This window comes from Sminthopsis crassicaudata, chromosome 4, assembly GCF_048593235.1.
Source record: "Sminthopsis crassicaudata isolate SCR6 chromosome 4, ASM4859323v1, whole genome shotgun sequence".
In the NCBI taxonomy this organism is placed as follows: Eukaryota; Metazoa; Chordata; class Mammalia; order Dasyuromorphia; family Dasyuridae; genus Sminthopsis; species Sminthopsis crassicaudata.
In genome coordinates, this window is record NC_133620.1 from 458,358,201 (window position 1) to 458,376,925 (window position 18,725).

At 38.9% G+C, this 18,725-nt stretch overlaps 1 protein-coding gene across 1 annotated transcript; it reads right to left on the minus strand.

The window, feature by feature from the left end:
• Positions 1 to 1,142: 1,142 nt before the first annotated feature.
• Positions 1,143 to 18,695, minus strand: NIPSNAP2 (nipsnap homolog 2). Its single transcript, XM_074263978.1, has 10 exons — positions 18,575 to 18,695; positions 14,667 to 14,806; positions 14,539 to 14,584; positions 12,927 to 13,021; positions 12,469 to 12,539; positions 11,329 to 11,469; positions 9,978 to 10,009; positions 7,615 to 7,709; positions 3,655 to 3,738; positions 1,143 to 2,372 (listed from the first exon to the last, which is right to left on the minus strand). Exons 1-10 carry the CDS (start codon positions 18,637 to 18,639, stop codon positions 2,308 to 2,310), a joined length of 834 nt encoding a protein of 277 aa, XP_074120079.1. The 5' UTR covers positions 18,640 to 18,695; the 3' UTR covers positions 1,143 to 2,307.
• Between the last annotated feature and the right edge of the window lie 30 nt (positions 18,696 to 18,725).

Below are 18,725 nucleotides of genomic sequence, written 5' to 3' on the forward strand. Positions count from 1 at the left end.
TTTAGTAATATAGAAGAATATAAATCACCACTAATGTTCATTTTTCAGTATGAACAACAAAATCCAAAAGGAAGAGAAATTCTATCCAAAGTAACTGTAGAAGATTCTTGCAAGTCTATCTACCAATTTGATAGGTGTGAGGTGGTACCTTGGAGTTGTTTTAATCTGCATTTCTCTAATCAAGAGAGACTTAGAATATTGAGTAGATTACTATAGCCGTAGACAGCTGTGTCTTGAGTACCTATCCTATTCCACTGATCCATCACTCTACTTCTTAGCCAGTACCAAATAGTTTTGATGATCGCCATTTCAAAATACTGCAGTCTAAGAAATGGGAAAAAAAAAAATCCCAAGAAAACTACTTAAGAAGGTGACTACAACATTGTAAAGAAAAACAGCTTTGAAAAGCTTAAGAATTCTGATCAATGTTAGGAGATGTTAACGTAATGAAGAAGCATGATGCTTCCTACCTTTCGGCAGAGAGGTGAAGAATAAGAAACATATTTTCCGATATTGACAATATTTTGCCCAACTATGCTGTGTTACAAAAGAAGGGAGGGGGACAGGGAGGGAGAAAAAGATAGGATAATGAAACAAAGGCAAAAAGACAGAGAAGAATGCTAATGGAGCACTTTTTAAAATAAGCCAAAAAATAAAAATAAAAACGTGCTGGAGAAATTAACATTCAGAGGTTTAGAGATCACATAGGTAAGACAGATAGCTTTGGAATTAGTATCCTGAATGAGGTATATTTTTAAAAAACAACAATAGACTGTGATGAGATTTGTGATTTTATTTGATTTTTCCTCAATTTTCTTCTTTTCATATGGAAATATTCATGTTTGTTGGTATTTGTTGAATTCAGAAGAACAAAAAAGTCTTTTTTTACGTAAGTTTTTATTCAGGAAAAAGACTTCTAAATATAGGGCAGAAACTTTCAATGGTTTCCCAGGAAGCTAAGAAAAGTCAGAATTACCTAGTGCCATTAAAACCAATAAGGAGATATTGGAAAGGGATCTACCCAGTGTTTCATTTACAAAGTAGAAGCCTGGAAATGCTGGCTCATTTGTTTGAGAGAGAAAAGAATAATTCAACACCACAGCAACATGTAAAAGGGCTGCAATAATGGGGCCGGCAACATGTGAAAATTAAAAGGATTTTATTAACTTGATATGCTTTTGCAGAAAAGCATTGACATGTACAAGTTGGACATCCGGGAAGAGATTTGTATACACTGTTTTGCACACAGCAATTTTTTTTTAAACTCTGGGTCAGACAAAATGTTCATTTCAATAGGACTTCCACATTATTACAGACACGAACAAAATTGGTACACTACATTCAAAAATGAAATCAGACAGAACTGGACAGAGCACTCTGCTGTATGTCAATCTTAATGTCTTAACATGCACCATCTTCACATGGCCTCGGAAAGATCTGCTGTATGTTTATTAAAATATTGACTCAGAAAATGCATCTGAGGTCACATGTGATTGCTTATAAAATAAAACCTCTTTTCCTAGTGCTATGCGTTTCATTATAGAAAAATAGTTTTTAAAAAAAACCAGTGCTCTTCAAGGTGTTTATTTCAAAACTAGAGATCATGCAGTCCAAAGAAGAGGTTTCGATGCAGTGATTTTTTTTTTTTTCCTATAGACATCATTATAACGCTTTATCAAAACTGAATTCTTGCTCAAGTGTACGTTTCAGCCGCTACCAGACTGGCCGGGTCTCCTAGGATTCACAACTGATTATAGAGGAGAAGAGATCAGAACGCTTTCAGGGGCTGAGGCACACACCTTCAGGCTTTGTTCCTAGTTCACTAATCAGAAAAACTGCTGGAGTAACCATACTAGAATTAGGCGGGAAGGACCAGAGTCCAGAGCTCTTCCTGTAACAGGAAGGGAATTCATCTAAACCCTGTAATTCTTCAGTGGATTTGTTTATCATAAATAAATATGAATAAATTGCTTTCATGATTGGGTTCCTATTAGGAAATGATTCAGATTGTGTAGTCTGTTTCCTCTTTTCCCCACGGGGCTCGGGTAAGGTACATTGGATCAAAACAGTGATATTTCACAAAAGACCACTGAGCACTGTTAGAAGGAGCCAATTTTCTTCTGTAATTAACTTTTATATAAACATTTAGAATCTAAAGAAAAGAGGTCTCTCTAATAAGCTACATACAGCAGTTTTCTATTTCAATGTTTCTTTCTCACCATGATATACAATGTATACCATAAAATTAATTTAAGACAAATACTTGTCACTGAAATCTATGTAGGCACATGACAATTAATTCCAACTTTACTTGAGGGGTGAAATCTTCAGGGGTATCATGATTCTTGACTCCATTTCCTGAATTAGGGGCACTGGAAAGAAGCAGAAATGCAGGTTAAGGCAGGGCCTTAATGGGAGAGTGCTCACTCTTCCCAGTCTCGCTTGGTCAGACAATCTCAGACGCATTTATGTACAAACAGCAATTTGTCCAGGATGTTCCAGGGGGCCCGCCAATGTTGGGGGGGGGGGGGGTCTGTTCTCAGACACCGGGGCAAGACTCTCCCCCGCCTGCACCAGCTTCCTCATCTCTACAACTGGGACCATGACAGCACCCCCTTTCCCCCCCATGGTCCCCGTGAGGATCTAACGGACACAGCTCTCTGGGGCTCGGTAAAGCTCTGGACAAAGGCGGGCTGAGGGTGTTACTGAGCTGCCTTCAGACAAGGAGGGGGGCCTTCCTCCGAGTACGAGGCTGGAGCTGAAAGAGGGCTCAAGGGAACCCCTGAGTGAACCCCACTTTGCAATGAGAAGCTGAGTCTTGCCCAAAGTCACCCGGGGAGGAAGCTCGGCTCTGGTCAGCGATGGACCTGTGAGCGTTCCACAGATCCTCACAGAACAGATCCCACCTGAGGCTCTACATTCAGACGTAGGAGACAGTAACCGTCATAATAAGGTGCTGGTGATGGTGGGGGCGCAGAGAGATGAACAATCATAGCCTGCCCATGTAGGTTTGATAATTACCAAAATATATTTCACTGTTCTAAGTTGTAAAGAACACAGGAACAAAAGCAAACTTACATCTAATTATATAGCAATATGTTAGCTTTTGCTAAAAAAAACAAAACAAAACAAAAAACTAAGCAATGGATCCATTTACTCTTTTTCCTTCTAGGAAATAAATGGGTAGAAGGACTCTCTCTTTTTCTTACTGGGCAAGCTCTGGATTAGCAATGTTATATAATCTTCTATAAAGTCACTAGACAATTATTCCTAAAAATGATTGTCCGAGAGAGTCTGACATCTTATCTACTTGCATTACATTTTGTTTAATCCTCAAAACCAGTGCAAGAGCTTTGCTATATACAGGCAACTTTTTCATTGAACCAATTGATCTAATTAAGATAATTCTCAAAATATTTTTTCAATTGGCATGGCAGTGAGGCGTGTTCTAAAGAACTGATTATTAATGCCGATAAACTGCCACCAGAAATAATCTTCCACCTTTTGCAGAGAAGAAACCAAAAGATAAGAAATCAACTGCTGAAGCCGGCTGTAAAACTCTCTGGCCAATTCGGGTTTTTGAAAGCATGCCTTTGAACGGATGCTGCAATGCAAGAGGCCCCACCAAATGTGCAGCACGTATGCAGCTTTTACCTGTATAATAAACCAATTCTTCCCAGCCGTGTTTATGCCATGCTGCATTCCGGGTGTCTTCCCTGGACTGCAGGTCTTTGTAAGCTTGAAAACAAACACATGGAAGCCAGCTTTAAAACCATGGAAATGCCCCACTTTTTATCACCGGGTCCTTTAATATTTACTTCAACTTATTGGTTGCTTTTGTAAAGTGATAAAGAGATTAAGCCATGGCTGGGATTTGTTTTAAATGTAGTGCCCTGTGTTTCATTCATGTTTCTGCTTGCCTGGTGGTCCTCGTTGCCCTGTGGCGTGTGGCGTGTGCCTGCTGTGCTTACTGCAAGGCATTCTGGGAGATACAAGGATGAATAAGGTATCCCTGTTCCTGATCTCAAGGAGTTTATGGTCTGATGGGGAGCAGGCCACCTTCGAAAGCTTCATGTAGAGAGTGATTATATTTGGAAGAGAACTAGAAATTTTTTTGGAGATAATTTTCAGAGATGAATTTCCTTAGTTATAATGACAACCTACAGGATAACATGGTAAAATAGAACTGTTGGTTCTATTAGAAACTCAACAATTGTTTAGCAGATTATAACATCCTGTTCTCTGGAAGGAAAGATAAAGAGTATTTGAATGTCAAGTTCACTTCTTCCACATCTGAAACTGAGTTCCTCCAGGGCTTGGGCTGACCACTTTTGTCTTTTCTTTGTCACTCCACTGATCAATTAGTCAATGCCGGCATGTATTTGTTGATTTGACTTTAAAAGGAATTTAAAAATCAGCAATAAATAAGGGAAAGCAAGAGACCACAGATATCATAAAAGGTGAAACAATGTCATCTACAAAAGAGGATCTGATCATTATAAAATTCAGTGACAAAATGGGAAATGCCAAGATATGACTTATTTGTACAAACAAACTTCAGCTAACTGTAGACCAGCCTTCCTGGCCTTCAAGGCTTCTGACTCTCTTCTCCCACTCAAAATAGTTTGAGGAGTGATCAATAAATTTCTCAGCAGCTCTAACAAGTTAATTTTGTGACTGTAAAGGGCAAACCCCATCATGTTTCTAAAGCCTCAGTTTCTTCATCTGTAAAAAAGGGGTTGAACTGGATTGTCTCTAAGGTACCTTCCAGTTCCAACTATCCCTGGATCCATTAAAGGCAGAAGATTGTGTTGGACACACTGTGAGTGGTTGGTTTTCCACAGCTGAAGAGAGAAATGCTCTGATTGTCCAGTGGTATCTATAAGAGGCCAGTCCTTTCTAGAAAAAGCCAAAAGAGTAGACAGACCAATGGAAAAGGAGAAAAGTAGAGAGAATAAAGAGGAGAGAGCAGTTACTGGGAGTGCTGAGTAAACAGCCACTAACATCAGGAAAGGAGAAGGTCTAGGAAAGGTGGTCTCATGGCCCTTTGTGGTTCACTAGCCTTGGAAGGCACAGGCTGCATCTTGGGACAGAGAATGTGACGTCTACATTGCACAGGGGACAAAAGAGCACCAGTTCTCAACGATGAAACCCTGACTGAGGTTGCCCCCGTCTATACTGTTCCCTGCTCTGCACGACAGTGGCCGTTGGCCATAGTAGAAAATCCAGAGATGAGGCAAGCCACGGGGCCAAACAGAGGCACAGATTCCAATCTTCACCCAATGAGCTGATCAATCCATAGGCATTTATGAGATGCCTACTATGTGCCAGGCATTATGCTAAGTGTCGGGGATTCGGAGAAGGGTTCTGCCTTCCAGGCTCACCTTCCAACTGTGGAGAACAAGCTGGAGAGCCGACAAGAGAAGGCAGGTGGGGCAAGCAAACGGCTACTTTGAAACTCTCTGCAGATACTGAATCATCCAGTTATGAATCAGCTGCATGTGATGAAATGCCCTCAGTCAGTTACTGTTGCTCCTTGAGAAGGCAGGAGATTTTTATCAGCAAAGGCAGAAACAGCCTGAATGGCAAGAAACCTTCAAAGGGGAACTTTGGTCATGGCTGAGGAGACTTATGAGGCTGTTACGCAGCAGGTGCCAAACAGCCAATGACGGCAGCGCAGAAGCACCTTATGACTTTAGTGGACGATTCATCCCTGAGCACCCTGTCCCCTCAACAATTTTCTCATATATCCAAAACCTGCCTGCTCTGTCGATGTTTACTAATTAACCTGATAAGCAGTAACTGGGCAGACCCTGCCTTGGGCCCCAGGGGATGGTTGAAGACCTCTAGGGAGGCCTCTAGTGTATTAGGTAGATTTCCATGAAGGATTATGGGAGCTGAGAGGCAAGAGTCGAGATGCTGAGGAGGTGGAGATCTGCGGAAGGGGAAGTGGGCATTCTAGGAATAGCATAATCAACGGTCAGTGGAGGCTTTCAGGTATTGGCAACTTGTTCAGTGGAGGGCTGCACTACTGAATTTCAGTCCCCTTAAGTAAATAAGATAAACTATTCTTTCACGGTTTACCTCTGCAGGTTTCCATAACTGAATGGCATGAATGGCAAATTTCGTCACCTTAGAACTTCAAAGGTATCATACATTTCCTTACCTATTGCTTAACAGAGGACAAGATGAAACACGAACAGAGACCATCTTTGGAACCAATGCCATTATCTTTTTGTATTTTCAGCAAAAGATTATTTCAGAACTACAGACTGATTTGAGAATACCTAAGCTATACAATTGCTTAACAACCATGGTTCTCTCTGGGGAAGAAGGATTAGTGTTAGGACATCAATTTCACCATCTTCTCTCCACCTGTTGTTACCTCCTTGATAAAATCATTAAGAATATGAAATGACATTCTAGAAAGATTTCATAAGAAAATGATCCATTATGAAAGTATTTCAAAAGACTTTCAGGCATTTTAATTCTAATACTTTTTAAATCTGATTGTATCTGGAATTCTTTTAAAAGCCAAATTCTAAGAGCGGAGTTAGAGAAAAATGTGCTCTTCTGTCCCATCAGCGAAAGTATCATCTGCTAATGAATTTGTTAGTTCTATTTCGTTTGGTGTTTGTTGAGTTCTGAATAAAAATAAATGAATGTTTTTTTTTAAATCTGGCTTTAATGAAAAAAAAAAAAAAATCCCTAACCATCAGTACGTATTGCAATGTGGCTGACATGCAGCTAAGGAAGAGTAAAAGAGGTGACACGCCACCATGTGTGAAATGGGTTAAGTTTCTACCACGTATAACTTACCTTTCTTTATAAAATATATAACAAATTCAACCTGTAGCTATGAAAGCAGGGAACCCTTCCTTGCTTCTGCAACATGTCAGCTACATTGCATCCTCGGCATATCGCATACATTAAAGCTCATAGTGTCCTTGAATTATTGAGAAAAATTTTAAAATTCTGTTTAGATATTCTGTTAATAAAGTAAGGAACTTATAAAATACATTTTTAAACATTTTAAAGACAAAGGATTCACTTTTGGCTGTCTGGAAATCTAGGTAATCTAGAAGAGTGTTCGGTATTCACTAACTTACAGACAGACTTTAACAAGGTCCAGGAATACAATATTTTAAACAGCTTCATTTGACGGCTAACTGATCCAAACTGGCTTTGATTTCACATTCTCCACCTTCTTCCCACCTTCCCATCATTCCCCTCTCTTAAATTTGCCTCCATTTTTATGGCCTTCATTTTCTTTACAGCAGGCTGCTTTCTCTATCTTTTCCCTCTCTCATCATTTTCCCTGCTTTGCTCACTCCCTTTGGCTGCCAATCAATCATGATACTCATTTAACTGGCAGGGCTTCTGCCCACTCACAAACAGCCTTTTGCTGTTAACTTGGAATTTCTGGGTCTTCTTGATTCCTAAGCTCTTTTTGACTACATTTGTTACAAGTAGGTTGGCTATAGGAGAATGGGCAGTGAAGGTTTCCTTTTAGGATATCCCATGGATATATTACATGGATTCCCTCATATGGGAATGTACCTTTACCATACAGCCCAGTGAATCTGGGTCTACTAAGAAGAAAAAGATTCTTACCCCAAAGATGATGTACCATATATAATTGCCCAATCTGAGAGAAAAACCCTCCAACGGCTTCCTCATTGTCCTGTCTAAAACGAATTGCACGAGCCCTATAAGAGAAAATAAATTTCATTCACTAGATTACCTTTGTAAAAAAGAGCGAGTTGATTGTCTCCAAATCACATGACAATTATATTAAAAGCAGAGCCTATCACTGCAAATCTCCACATGTTAACAAATATTGGTAATTGGTAAATATGTTGGTAAAATATCAAGATTTACCTTCTCTAGCCCACAACTATCACTTTCCTAGGCACTGTTGTCTCCTGAAAACAGCACTGCCATACCTACATACAACACCTGCATGGGCAGGAGAATTGAATTTAAGAATTTTCTGAGGAGCTTTTGTAATCTAAGACTTACTTCTGCATGATATGAGACATGTGACTATTACATGTCAAAGTATATAACTGCACTCTGAGTTCCTAAAAAAAGAGAATATTCTTAACGTACACGTCTGTCTGTCTGTCTGTCTCTCTCACTCTCCCAAATCAGTTTCTTAGAAATCTATTACAACTACTCTCAAATTTAGAATTTTTAAGTGATTCATTTTCTGTCAATCAAAAGTAGTAATTCTGATTGGCAAATTAGTGAAATTAAATAAATTATTTTAACATGCAGAATGAATTATAGCTGTCATTTTAAATGATAAACATTCATTCTCATTCAGTTTTGAATTTTTAAAATTCATTCAGGGTATGTAAAGAAAACTTACACTTGGCTCAGGCCTGACAAAATTCAGAAGGGCATAGTGAAGGAATCGCCACCTTAAACCTATTTGTCAAGAGACAAATCAAATGCTGAACTAGCTCTTAATGTTCATTTCCTTTTGGAAAGAAAAGTCTTTTTGCTAAGACATTGGAATAAAAGTTAAAAAAAAAAACCAAGCAAACAATTCACACACACATATATATATTTCTTATATTAACGGTCTTAAATTAGCAATATGTAAAACCTACTTATAATTGAAGCTATTCCAATAGATAGTAGCAATAGGACTTGGTCATCCCATTACTAGAGTTCTTCCTCATTATAGCAATTTTAATTTCTGTCCTAGTAGTTAGGGCTTTCTTATAAGTTTAAATCTATCTTTAAAAAAATATCTATTGTATGAAAATATAACATGGAAGGCAGAGTCAGCTGAAGAGGACTGTTTACATTGTAAAAAAAGTTTAAATGGTTAGTACTATTTATTTCCTTATGTCCTCATGTGTCAACTACTTTAGGAGAGAACAAAGGAGGAGGGGCAGCTAGGTGGCGCAGTGGGTAAAGCACCAGCGCTGATGTCAGGGGAACTGAGTTCAAATTTGACCTAATACCTAACACTTCCTAGCTGTATTACCTTGGGCAAGTCACTTAATCCCAATTGCCTCAGCACAAAAGAAAAAAAACAAAAAACAAAACAAAAAAGAAAACAAAAAAAGGATGGAAATGGAGATGTCAATTACCCATAAAGTTAATGAAGGTAATGGGAAAACAAAATTTGACTCATCCCTTCCTCCCCCATTATTATTATTTTTTTTTTTTTGCTACTGACACAATTCTACAAAGTGAAGCAAAGGCCATAACCTATCATAGATCTGAAGACTTAAGGGATCATTCTTTCCTTTACATTCAATTCCCTACATTTTGTCTCAAGATTTGATTTCCAGCATTGTCATTATTTTTGTTGCTTGTTTTTTTATATCTACTCGGTCCTCTACATTTAAACCAAATCTGACCTTGCACTCTATGGCAAGGGTCTCCTAATATAGTAAAATGAATTCTTAACAATTCTCGCACATCATCTTTCCATGATCATGTCAGCCTGATCACACTGCTCTTGCCATAGACATTTAATTCATGGCCTATTCCTATCTTTAGGTCTTTTATAGTCCCACTTATGTCTAGCCAATCATTTCCCATCTTGAATCTACTGAAATGAATTTTGTTGAATCCTTAAATATTATTGTACCTTATATTTGCCTTGAAGGGAACTTCATCTTGTTTTTGGTAGATAATTTTGATCAGCAAAACTTTGAATTATATTCTTGCCTGCTGAGGTATAACACCACCTAACTTGGTAAAGAAATTGGTTCTTTGCTACTCAATCTAAAAAGACAAACAAGGGTAGTAGCCATATAAGTGAGAAAATATATTTGTGAGTGAAAGCAATTATTTTAGGAAAGATGAGGTCTGTGAAAATGCAAAAAAAATTCCTAAACTAGTGTCAAACCCTGATGTCAAAGATCCCAAACTTTGATACAGAGAGATGAAAGAATGGCCCAACACAATCCATAAGTAAGATTTAGGAACTCACCATGCTGCCAAGAACTTACCAATAGTTGCCCCATTCAATCATTGTTCCTGGCTGAAAGAAAACATTTTGGTTTTGGAATGTTGGTTCTTTGACTGAAGAAATATTGCAATGAAAAAACATAGAGAGAGGTCAACTATTCTTAAAAAAAAAGACAAATTAATTTTATAACTATTGTCCACTTTATTTATAGTTCCCCTTCTTAGAATGGCCATCTGTGACTTAATTCAAGGCAATAATTCATGGACAATAAAAGCTATTGATACTTTTTTCCCTCTTCTTTTTAAAAAATTATTATTTATTATTTTTAATTTAATTGAAAACAGACAGAAAAGAAAAACAAAACAAAGCAGAACACTGCCATGTGTCCAGCAGAATTTCAGAGAGGATTCAAAATATAAAAATGAATTTCCAGTTCAAGAAAAGATATATAATAGTAAGAGTGTCCTTTTTTTTTTTTTTTTTAAACTTCTTTGTGGATAGTTCTTTTGTTCTCTGCAGTGCATTTTTTTTTTTTTTTTACTTTGTTCTTTCCTCCCCTTTCATCATATGTATACTTGCTTTGAGCAAATATCCATTTGTGTGTACACACACACACACACACACACACACACACACACACACATCCCCTACTGAAACCAATCCACTTCTATTGTATCTTTAGCCCTTCGGCCTCTCAGTAGACACAAAAAATAAAACTATTATAAATTCAATAAGAAATTCAATTTTTTTTTCATATTTGAGGAAAAAGGACTAAGATTAGCGCTAGTAAAAGTACCTAGTAAAAAGAATTTTTGAGACCAAGACCTATTAAGATCCAATTGATATGGTTACAAACAGTAGCAATTCATTTGATCTATAGTTAAGTTTTGTATGGCAACATTTGGGAACACATACTTCTCAATCTGGGGGCATTTTAGTATTTTGACACTAAGGCACTAAAAATTGGTCGCCTAATATTTATTAGATCCTCTAATGCCACTGTAATAAGTGCTACAAAGGATGACTTCAAATGAATTCTGTAGTTTTGGGCTTTTTATATATTAAGTAATCTCCTATTTTATGAGGTTGTATTCATTATCAATTATTAAGTATTAACTATTTCATAAAATATGAATGGTAAGGGAGAAGTGATGAAGGGAGAGAAGAAAAATCAAGGAAAGGAGAAGTTCAGAAGGAGCTTAGAAAAGAAAGAGGGAACAAGTTCAGGTGGGCTTGGATGCTTCTCAGATGCTTCAGGGCCATGTCCCTGTCTCCGCCTCTCCCAACCCCATTTTCCATCCCCAGGCTCTGGTTCATGTCAATGTCAAGAGACCCTTCTGGAGTTTCTAAGGAAAAACGAGTAGCTGAATTTCCTTCAGTTTTGTACTTACTCTAAGTTGGTAAGACCTGAGTTCATATATATTAGGCCCTGGTCTGGGGACAGGTTCATTCCAGAAACTGAACTCTAACAGCAACTGGTTCTTTCGAGAAAGCAGCATGTTGCCTCTTTCCTTCCGGAAGGCCACAAATTCCTTTGAAAGAAAATTGTCATGAAATTTAAAACCATATGCATGTCTCAGTACTCATCAACAACATGACTACTTTGCATCCCATCCAGGCTATACTCAGTAAGCTTAATTTTCCCCAATAAAACCCCCTTAAATTTTAGGAAAATAATTTATCTACATTTGATAATCCATATAGGGGCAGCTAGGTGGTGCAGTGGATAGAGCACCAGCCCTGAAGTCAGGAGGACCTGAGTTTAAATTTGGCCTCATTTAACATTTAACACTTCCTAGCTGTGTGACCCTGAGTAAGTCATTTAACCCCCAATTGCCTCAGCAAAAAAAAACAAAAACAAACCAGAAGTCAGTTAGAAGACATAAAGAGTGCATACATGATCCGAAGCTTGCTGTGCTAAGATGGGCTCATTTAAAGAAATAGTTCTCAAACTTTTTGGTCTCAGGACCCCTTTATACTCTTAAAACTCATGGGGGTCCCTAAAGAGCTTGTTTATGTGTTTTATATCTATTGATATTTACCAGGTTAGAAATAAAAATGGCTTGGGATTACTATGAAAAGTTTTGACCCTGCAGATCGCAGGACCTTGAAAGGATCTTGGAAAATCTGGGGGTCCTTGGACCATAGCTTGAGAACCAGTGCATATAGGTATTCCAAACAGTTTGCTCAAACCTGGCACGGGGGTGGGGCAGCAGATGGACAGTGTTGGGGAGCAGCCGGGATGCCCACGATTAAAAATATGCCACGAACAATTCACAGTCACCATTTAGCTTGTTGCTATCTAAAGCGGACATACTTACTATGAACATTTCAAATGAAACCTATCAACTCACTCTTGCCATAAGAAGTCAGTTATTTTAACATCAAAACAGATACTATAAAAAAAACTGCAAATCAAAGTGCACAAAGAACACCATTTTTAGCAGAAAAAAAAAATTGCCAAAGATGTAGCAATAAGAGACACTTAATTTAGACTAATTAGAATTAGCAAACGTTTGAGAAAATCCTACCTTATTTTCTCTGAGCTTATTCATGACCTCATTGAGGGCTGGGTAGCCTCCCTCATATCTCCAGAGGTGGACTGAAATATATTTTTAAAAATACATATATATTTAGAGGTCCAGGATAATAGCTCAGTTGATTTTAAAACATGCTACACACACAAAAGTCGACATTGCTGAGTTGTCAATATACACAAAAGTCTTTCTAGGTATACAAATTATCACAATGAATTTAAAAACTCAGAGGCAATAAAAAATTGTTTCAAACTGGAAGAAACAATCTATTTCCTTTAACTGTGAATTTATACATTGATTTTAGAAACTTAGACTTTTAGAAACTTTAGATTTTTATTGCAACTAAGCATTTCATCTGAAAATTAATTATGCAATTACAATAAAGGTTTAAGAGACAAAGTTCATTTCAGCATTAAGTCTAGCTTCTAAGAATTATTCTTAAGACTTCTTACCAGCCTGATCTTGCTCCCCGTACCAAGTATTCCAAGTCCCCACCAAGGTACAAGGATAGTGTTTTTCTTCATGAATCTTTGGCAGCACCTCTTGACTTAAAAAAATAAGAAAAACAAATTCCATGTGTTCAATTAGCCTACTAATCAATCAGCAACATTTTACTGAGACTAATTAAAGACAATGTAAACATATTCATATATTTTGTGGGCTTATTGGCAGAATAAGCATTTTTGGCTCATCTCTATTACCTAACAACACCTTCCTTGAATGCTGGAACCCTTCACCATGAGTACTTATCTTTTTCAGATCTATGAAATGGGACCAAAAAGAAATAGTCGAGGGTCTGGAGATGACAGAAGATGTATTTACAAGTCAGAAGAGGGAATATTCATGAGAATGTTCATGATCAGGTGATTGTGTGGGCAAAAAGCCATGAGCCTGGGAGGACAACCAGCGGAAGAGGAAGGGAAAACCAAGAGGCATGAAGAGAATTGGCCCCATGTGAGATAGCGGAGTCAACTGGGAACCTTCTGGGCAGATGCAATTCCTCTACAGAGCAACAGGAGGAAGTAGAAGGAGGGAGAAGGGATGAAGGAGGAGGAAAGAGGGAGGAGGATCCAAGAGGCTATTTAGTTTTGAACCTCATTTTACAGATGAGGAAACTGAGGCCCAAAGAGCCATCTATTCCAACCCATACCTGAAAAAGAATCCCCATTACAACTTGCCCCACAACTGGTCATCTTGACTTAGCTGGAAGATACTGGCCACCTTTCTCCCCAGCTCTGAAGACAGATGCACCACATCCTGAGGCCACCCATTCTAATCTGAGCTAGGTCAAATTGTATATTTTTTCTGACATCAAGACCAAATTTGCTTCTCGGCAATTTCTAACAGTGAAAGGTAAACGAACCTAGTTTTGGACAAAGTGAGTTTCAGAAAAATCTGCTCAGGGAATTTGTCTAGATTTGAGAGTGAGTTTCAGAAAGTGACAAGACATCTCAGTGGAAATGTCCAGGGTCTGACAACACCGGAGGCTCAGATTTCCGGAAGCATCAGCTGGGGAATGAAGACAGAAGTAAATGGCTCCGATTTGCTGTAGAAGAGCATTTTTGTTTAAAATGTAGAGGGATGAACAAGAAAGTCTATACAATGGTTGCATTTCCCTGAACAGCCTTCGAGAAAAATGGTTTTGTTGTTCTTTTTGCTATTAGAATTTTTGTGTTTTTTGAAATTCCCTCATTTTCTTTAAAGTTTGGCAGAGGTGAGGGTTATACAAATCACTTTTACCATGTGCCCTTGTATATCATGAGAATGATTTTACTCAAAATTCATTAAAAATATCAGTCTAATTCTCTCACTTCTTCAAAGATATGTAAATTCCCAAAGAATGTTCAGGACTTCATACAATATGAGGTGATTTATCTGTGCATATTGTACCCCCATTTTGCTTTAATAATCTTATCACTTGGGCTCAATTTAATAGCTTTTGCAAAGAAAGAAGAATAGAGTTTAACAGAAATGCTCTCATTTTCACTCTAATAATTTTTGAAGGAGCCAGCACACACATAATTCAGTCTTTCCCCCTAGTCATGGGTAGTTTGGGCTACATACCAGATTTTGTTGTATGCTTCTAGGCATTCCGGCTTCACATTGTGAACTGAAACAAGAAAACTCAATAATAAATTTATGAACAAAAAGAAAGGAAATTCAAATGTTCAAATCTAAAAAGCCCCACTCACATTGTATTTTGTACAGACTGCTTGTTTCCTTTTTGGCTAGCAGATTGGAATGAGCATCTTTTCTTGGGTCAACTTTCCGGACAAATAAAGATTTTAACCAACTATCTTCACGAGATCTGTTAGTAGAGGTTGTCAGGCCCCTAGGAATGAACACATATGTCAGCGCAGATCTAATGAGAATTGCAATAGTTTTTTAGTTTTAATTAAGTAGGGTCAAACTACTATATTATTCATAGAAGAGAATATTAAATGTCCATCTCTCACAATTATTAACCATCTGACCTTGATGGGGTCATTTAATTTCTCTCAACCTCATTTTCCTCATCTATAAAATGTGAATCATAACCTTGCAATCCTTTCTTCACCAAGAAAGTAACATAAAATTCAAAGTGCTTTATATTCACATAGTTACTCAAAGCATCTTATTAAAGTTTATTGTTACAGTATCACCAAAGCTTATAAAAGTTGTTCAAACCATCTTATCAAATTATCTCATCTTCTTATCAGGAGAGGCAGAATGCTAATTTAACAGACTATTTTACCCCCAAAAATGACAACCAAAGGGAATGAGATTTTAGCATACAGTATTGCCTACCAGAGCACTCATATATAAACTTTTTTACACCAGGATTTTAGAAATGCATTTTGCCTTTTAAAATTTTTTTTGCTGGGGCAATTGGGGTTAAGTGACTTGCCCAGGATCACACAGTTAGGAAGTGTTAAGTGTCTGAGACCACATTTGAACTCAGGTTCTCCTGACTTCAGAGCTGGTGCACTTTTTTCTCCTTCTAAAACAATTTTTGACAAAGCAAAATTTGCAGGAAGAAAATGAAAATTACCTCCAAAATGAATTTATGGTAAAGTCAATTCCTATTCTAATTAAAATCTAAAGACAGAATTACACCATCACACAGAACAGATCGGATAATTTCCACCGTCTAAATGAATTTCGATTGCAACAATCAACCGATCACTAAACCTCTAATAAGCGCCTGCTATGTGCCAGACAGAGTGCTAAACATGCCTCTTAGGTATACACACTGTCAGAGAGCGGGCAAAGTGATCCCCCATCACTGAACATTCCCTGCAAAGCCATTCAGGTGGATCTCGACTGTCTTGGCCCAGATCGTCTACTATCCCCATGGGCTGAATCCTACCATTTACATTTAAACTTTTGAATTCCCACTGCCCCATAGATCAAGTTCAATTTTTGAAATGTCATCTCTATTCTACAATAGCAAATGAATTCTGAGGATCTCCCCTGGATATCTTAATTGTAACAGTAACAGTAAAACCAATTAGACAATTGCCTGATCTCTATGTCCACAATCATTATCAACTTATCAATTACAACAAACTTGCCCAAATAAAAAATTCTGGAGGAACTCTGTTTTACTCCCCAAAAGCACACCCTAGTGCAGTAAGGGTTTCTTGTAGCTTCTCAATTGAAAGGAAATGAAGGCAACGATGACTTAGTCATAGAGTAGCAAGAAATGTTACTTTGTATATCCTAACCATAATAACCAAGGATTGAGACAATTCTGAGCAAAAGTGTGGGAGGACAGGACATAACAATAACTGGTAGGCTAGTAGTTAGGAAGGTGACCTTCAGGGGGAAGAAAACACTCAACCTTACAAAGCTCTCTCAATTCCATAAGATAAATACACATGCTTAAAACTCACAGTCCTACAAATCACACAAATCTGTTTTTTTGTTTGTTTGTTTTTTACCTATGTCATATTGTATTTTATTTGTTTTGTTAAACATTTGCCAATTACATTTTATAATCTGATCTACCATTCATGGGGTTTTGCCTGCTGGGCAAATTTAACATTTCTGAATTGTATATACATTCACATACACATGCTTTCTTCCTCCTTAGAATGTAAACTTCTTGATGTCAGGGATTTTTTCCCCTTTTGCCTTTGTACCCACAAGGGTAGTATGGTGCCTATCACAGCCCAAGTTCTTTTTTTAATTTTAATTTTTTAATTAAATTAAATATTATTAAATGTTTTAAATAAATATTTTAAAATATTTTAACAGTTTTTATTTACAAGATCTATGCATGGGTAATTTTACAACATTGACAATTGCCAAACCTTTTGTTCTAATTTTTCCCCTCCTTCCCCTCCTCCCCCAGATGGCAGGTTGACCACTAAATGTTAAATATGTTAAAAGTTTAAATTAAATACAATATATGTATACAAATCTGTTTTTACTCAAATGTATCCACTTTCTATGCAAAATTGTGTTTTCCTTATTCTTAAGATTAACTTGTTGCTTTAAAAATGTACTGGATTTGCCTTCCTCCCATCTCTGGTCATTAAAAAAATAAAAAATAAAGTTGCTCTGGACCCTAACAGCTTTTACATATACCAATCCATAGAACTGGCTCCATTTATTTTAATTTCAAATTGTCTGAAACCACAAGAGACCGTATTTGGAAATATATGGCTATATAAACATATGCAAATATAGAGGCAGGAATGAGAATACTTTTTAAATACAGAAAACAGTTTCTTAAGATGGTGTTGGGGCATTAGCAGAAAAAAATAATTCTTAAAATCGTCAGAAGATTGAAAACAGCAAAAATAGTTCAATAAATATTATTACATTTTGTATAAGTTAATATTATATATTGGAGAATACCTTGCAGACTTTTAGGATACCTGATACTGACGCACACAAAAAAACCCCAAAACTTGATATTCTGAAGCACAATCTCTATCACATACATATTTATTAAATGAAGTTTTAGTTTTTTGTCTATTTTTTAACTTTCATTTTATTAAAACTTTATCAGAGACTTTAAAAAATCAAAACTGATTGCTTTGAAACGTAGCAAACATTGTTCTCTGCCTTCTGCATTGGAATTGTTAGATGGCTTGTCTCTCTGAAATTAAAATCCTGTTTCTTTGCTTTGTCTGTAACTTTGGCAATTCCTTTGTATAGAAGTAGTTTGAAGAAGGCAGTTTTCCAGAATCAGATCAAAACGCCAAACATTTCTCAAAAAACCAGATCTTCTCTGCCAGTTTCTGGTAAAGGTTAGGATGAATTTTAGGATAGGAACGCGGGATGTGAAATTAAGAAGCGTTCAGATGAATGCAGACGCGTACATTTGGGAGTTGGAAGAAGGACCTGCGAGCGTTATTTCGCTGCCATGTTTATTTTCTTCTCATTGTTGGGGTGAGGGGGGGTGCGTGCGCCCAAGGTGCTTGTGCATGAAAAAAGAGTGGGACTGGGCAAATCGGCCCCGAAAAGGCCCAGCCCGGCGCGCGGCGGATAGCGGAGCTCTCCCGAAGTTGCTCTGATCAGTTACACGAAATGCACCATGTCAGTTACAGCTCACCAAAGACTACGTGTCCGCGCGCTCAGGTGCTCAAAACGAGCCCAGGAGGGCAAAGGCGACCCGCGGGCACAGCCCGAAGCCCGGCCCCGGGGGAGGGCAATGTCACGGTCAAGAGCCCAGGTGTCCGGGACGGTGTCAGTGCCTCGGACACTGGCCTGCCGGCCCGAGGGCGCCCGCGACTAGAGCTAGGGTCGCTGGAGGATCAAGCCTGAGGGCTCCTCCTCGGCCGCGGTTCCCAGTCGGGTCGGGCCAGGCCGCCGCTCCCATGGTCACGGGCCACGGTCGGCCCCCGGCCCCGCGCCCCCTCCCTCCCCCTTGGCGTGGCCCGCGGGGAAAAGGGTCCCTATCTCCGCCCGGCTCCCGCCCGGGGGTGGCATGGCGCTGGGGCCTCGGCGGGCCCCCGGCCGTGACCTTGAACCCCAGCCGAATCGGGCGGGTTGGCGGGCAGTCGGGGCGCCTGGTGGAGGGGGCGCTACCCGGTCCCTAGCCGCCTGCAGTCTCGCCCTCCCAGGCCAGGGTTCAAGGTCACGGCCGGGCCATTTGGGCGCTGCTCACCTGAGGGCCGGCCGCAGGCGGGGGGGCGCGGCCGCTCCCAGGGACCGCAGCACTCGCGCCGCCATCTTGCTCTGGCGCCTCCGCTCGGCCCCCTCCCCCCCCACCCCGGCCCGCCGCCCCCTCCCCCATGCCAGCGCCGCTCGACGGAGGC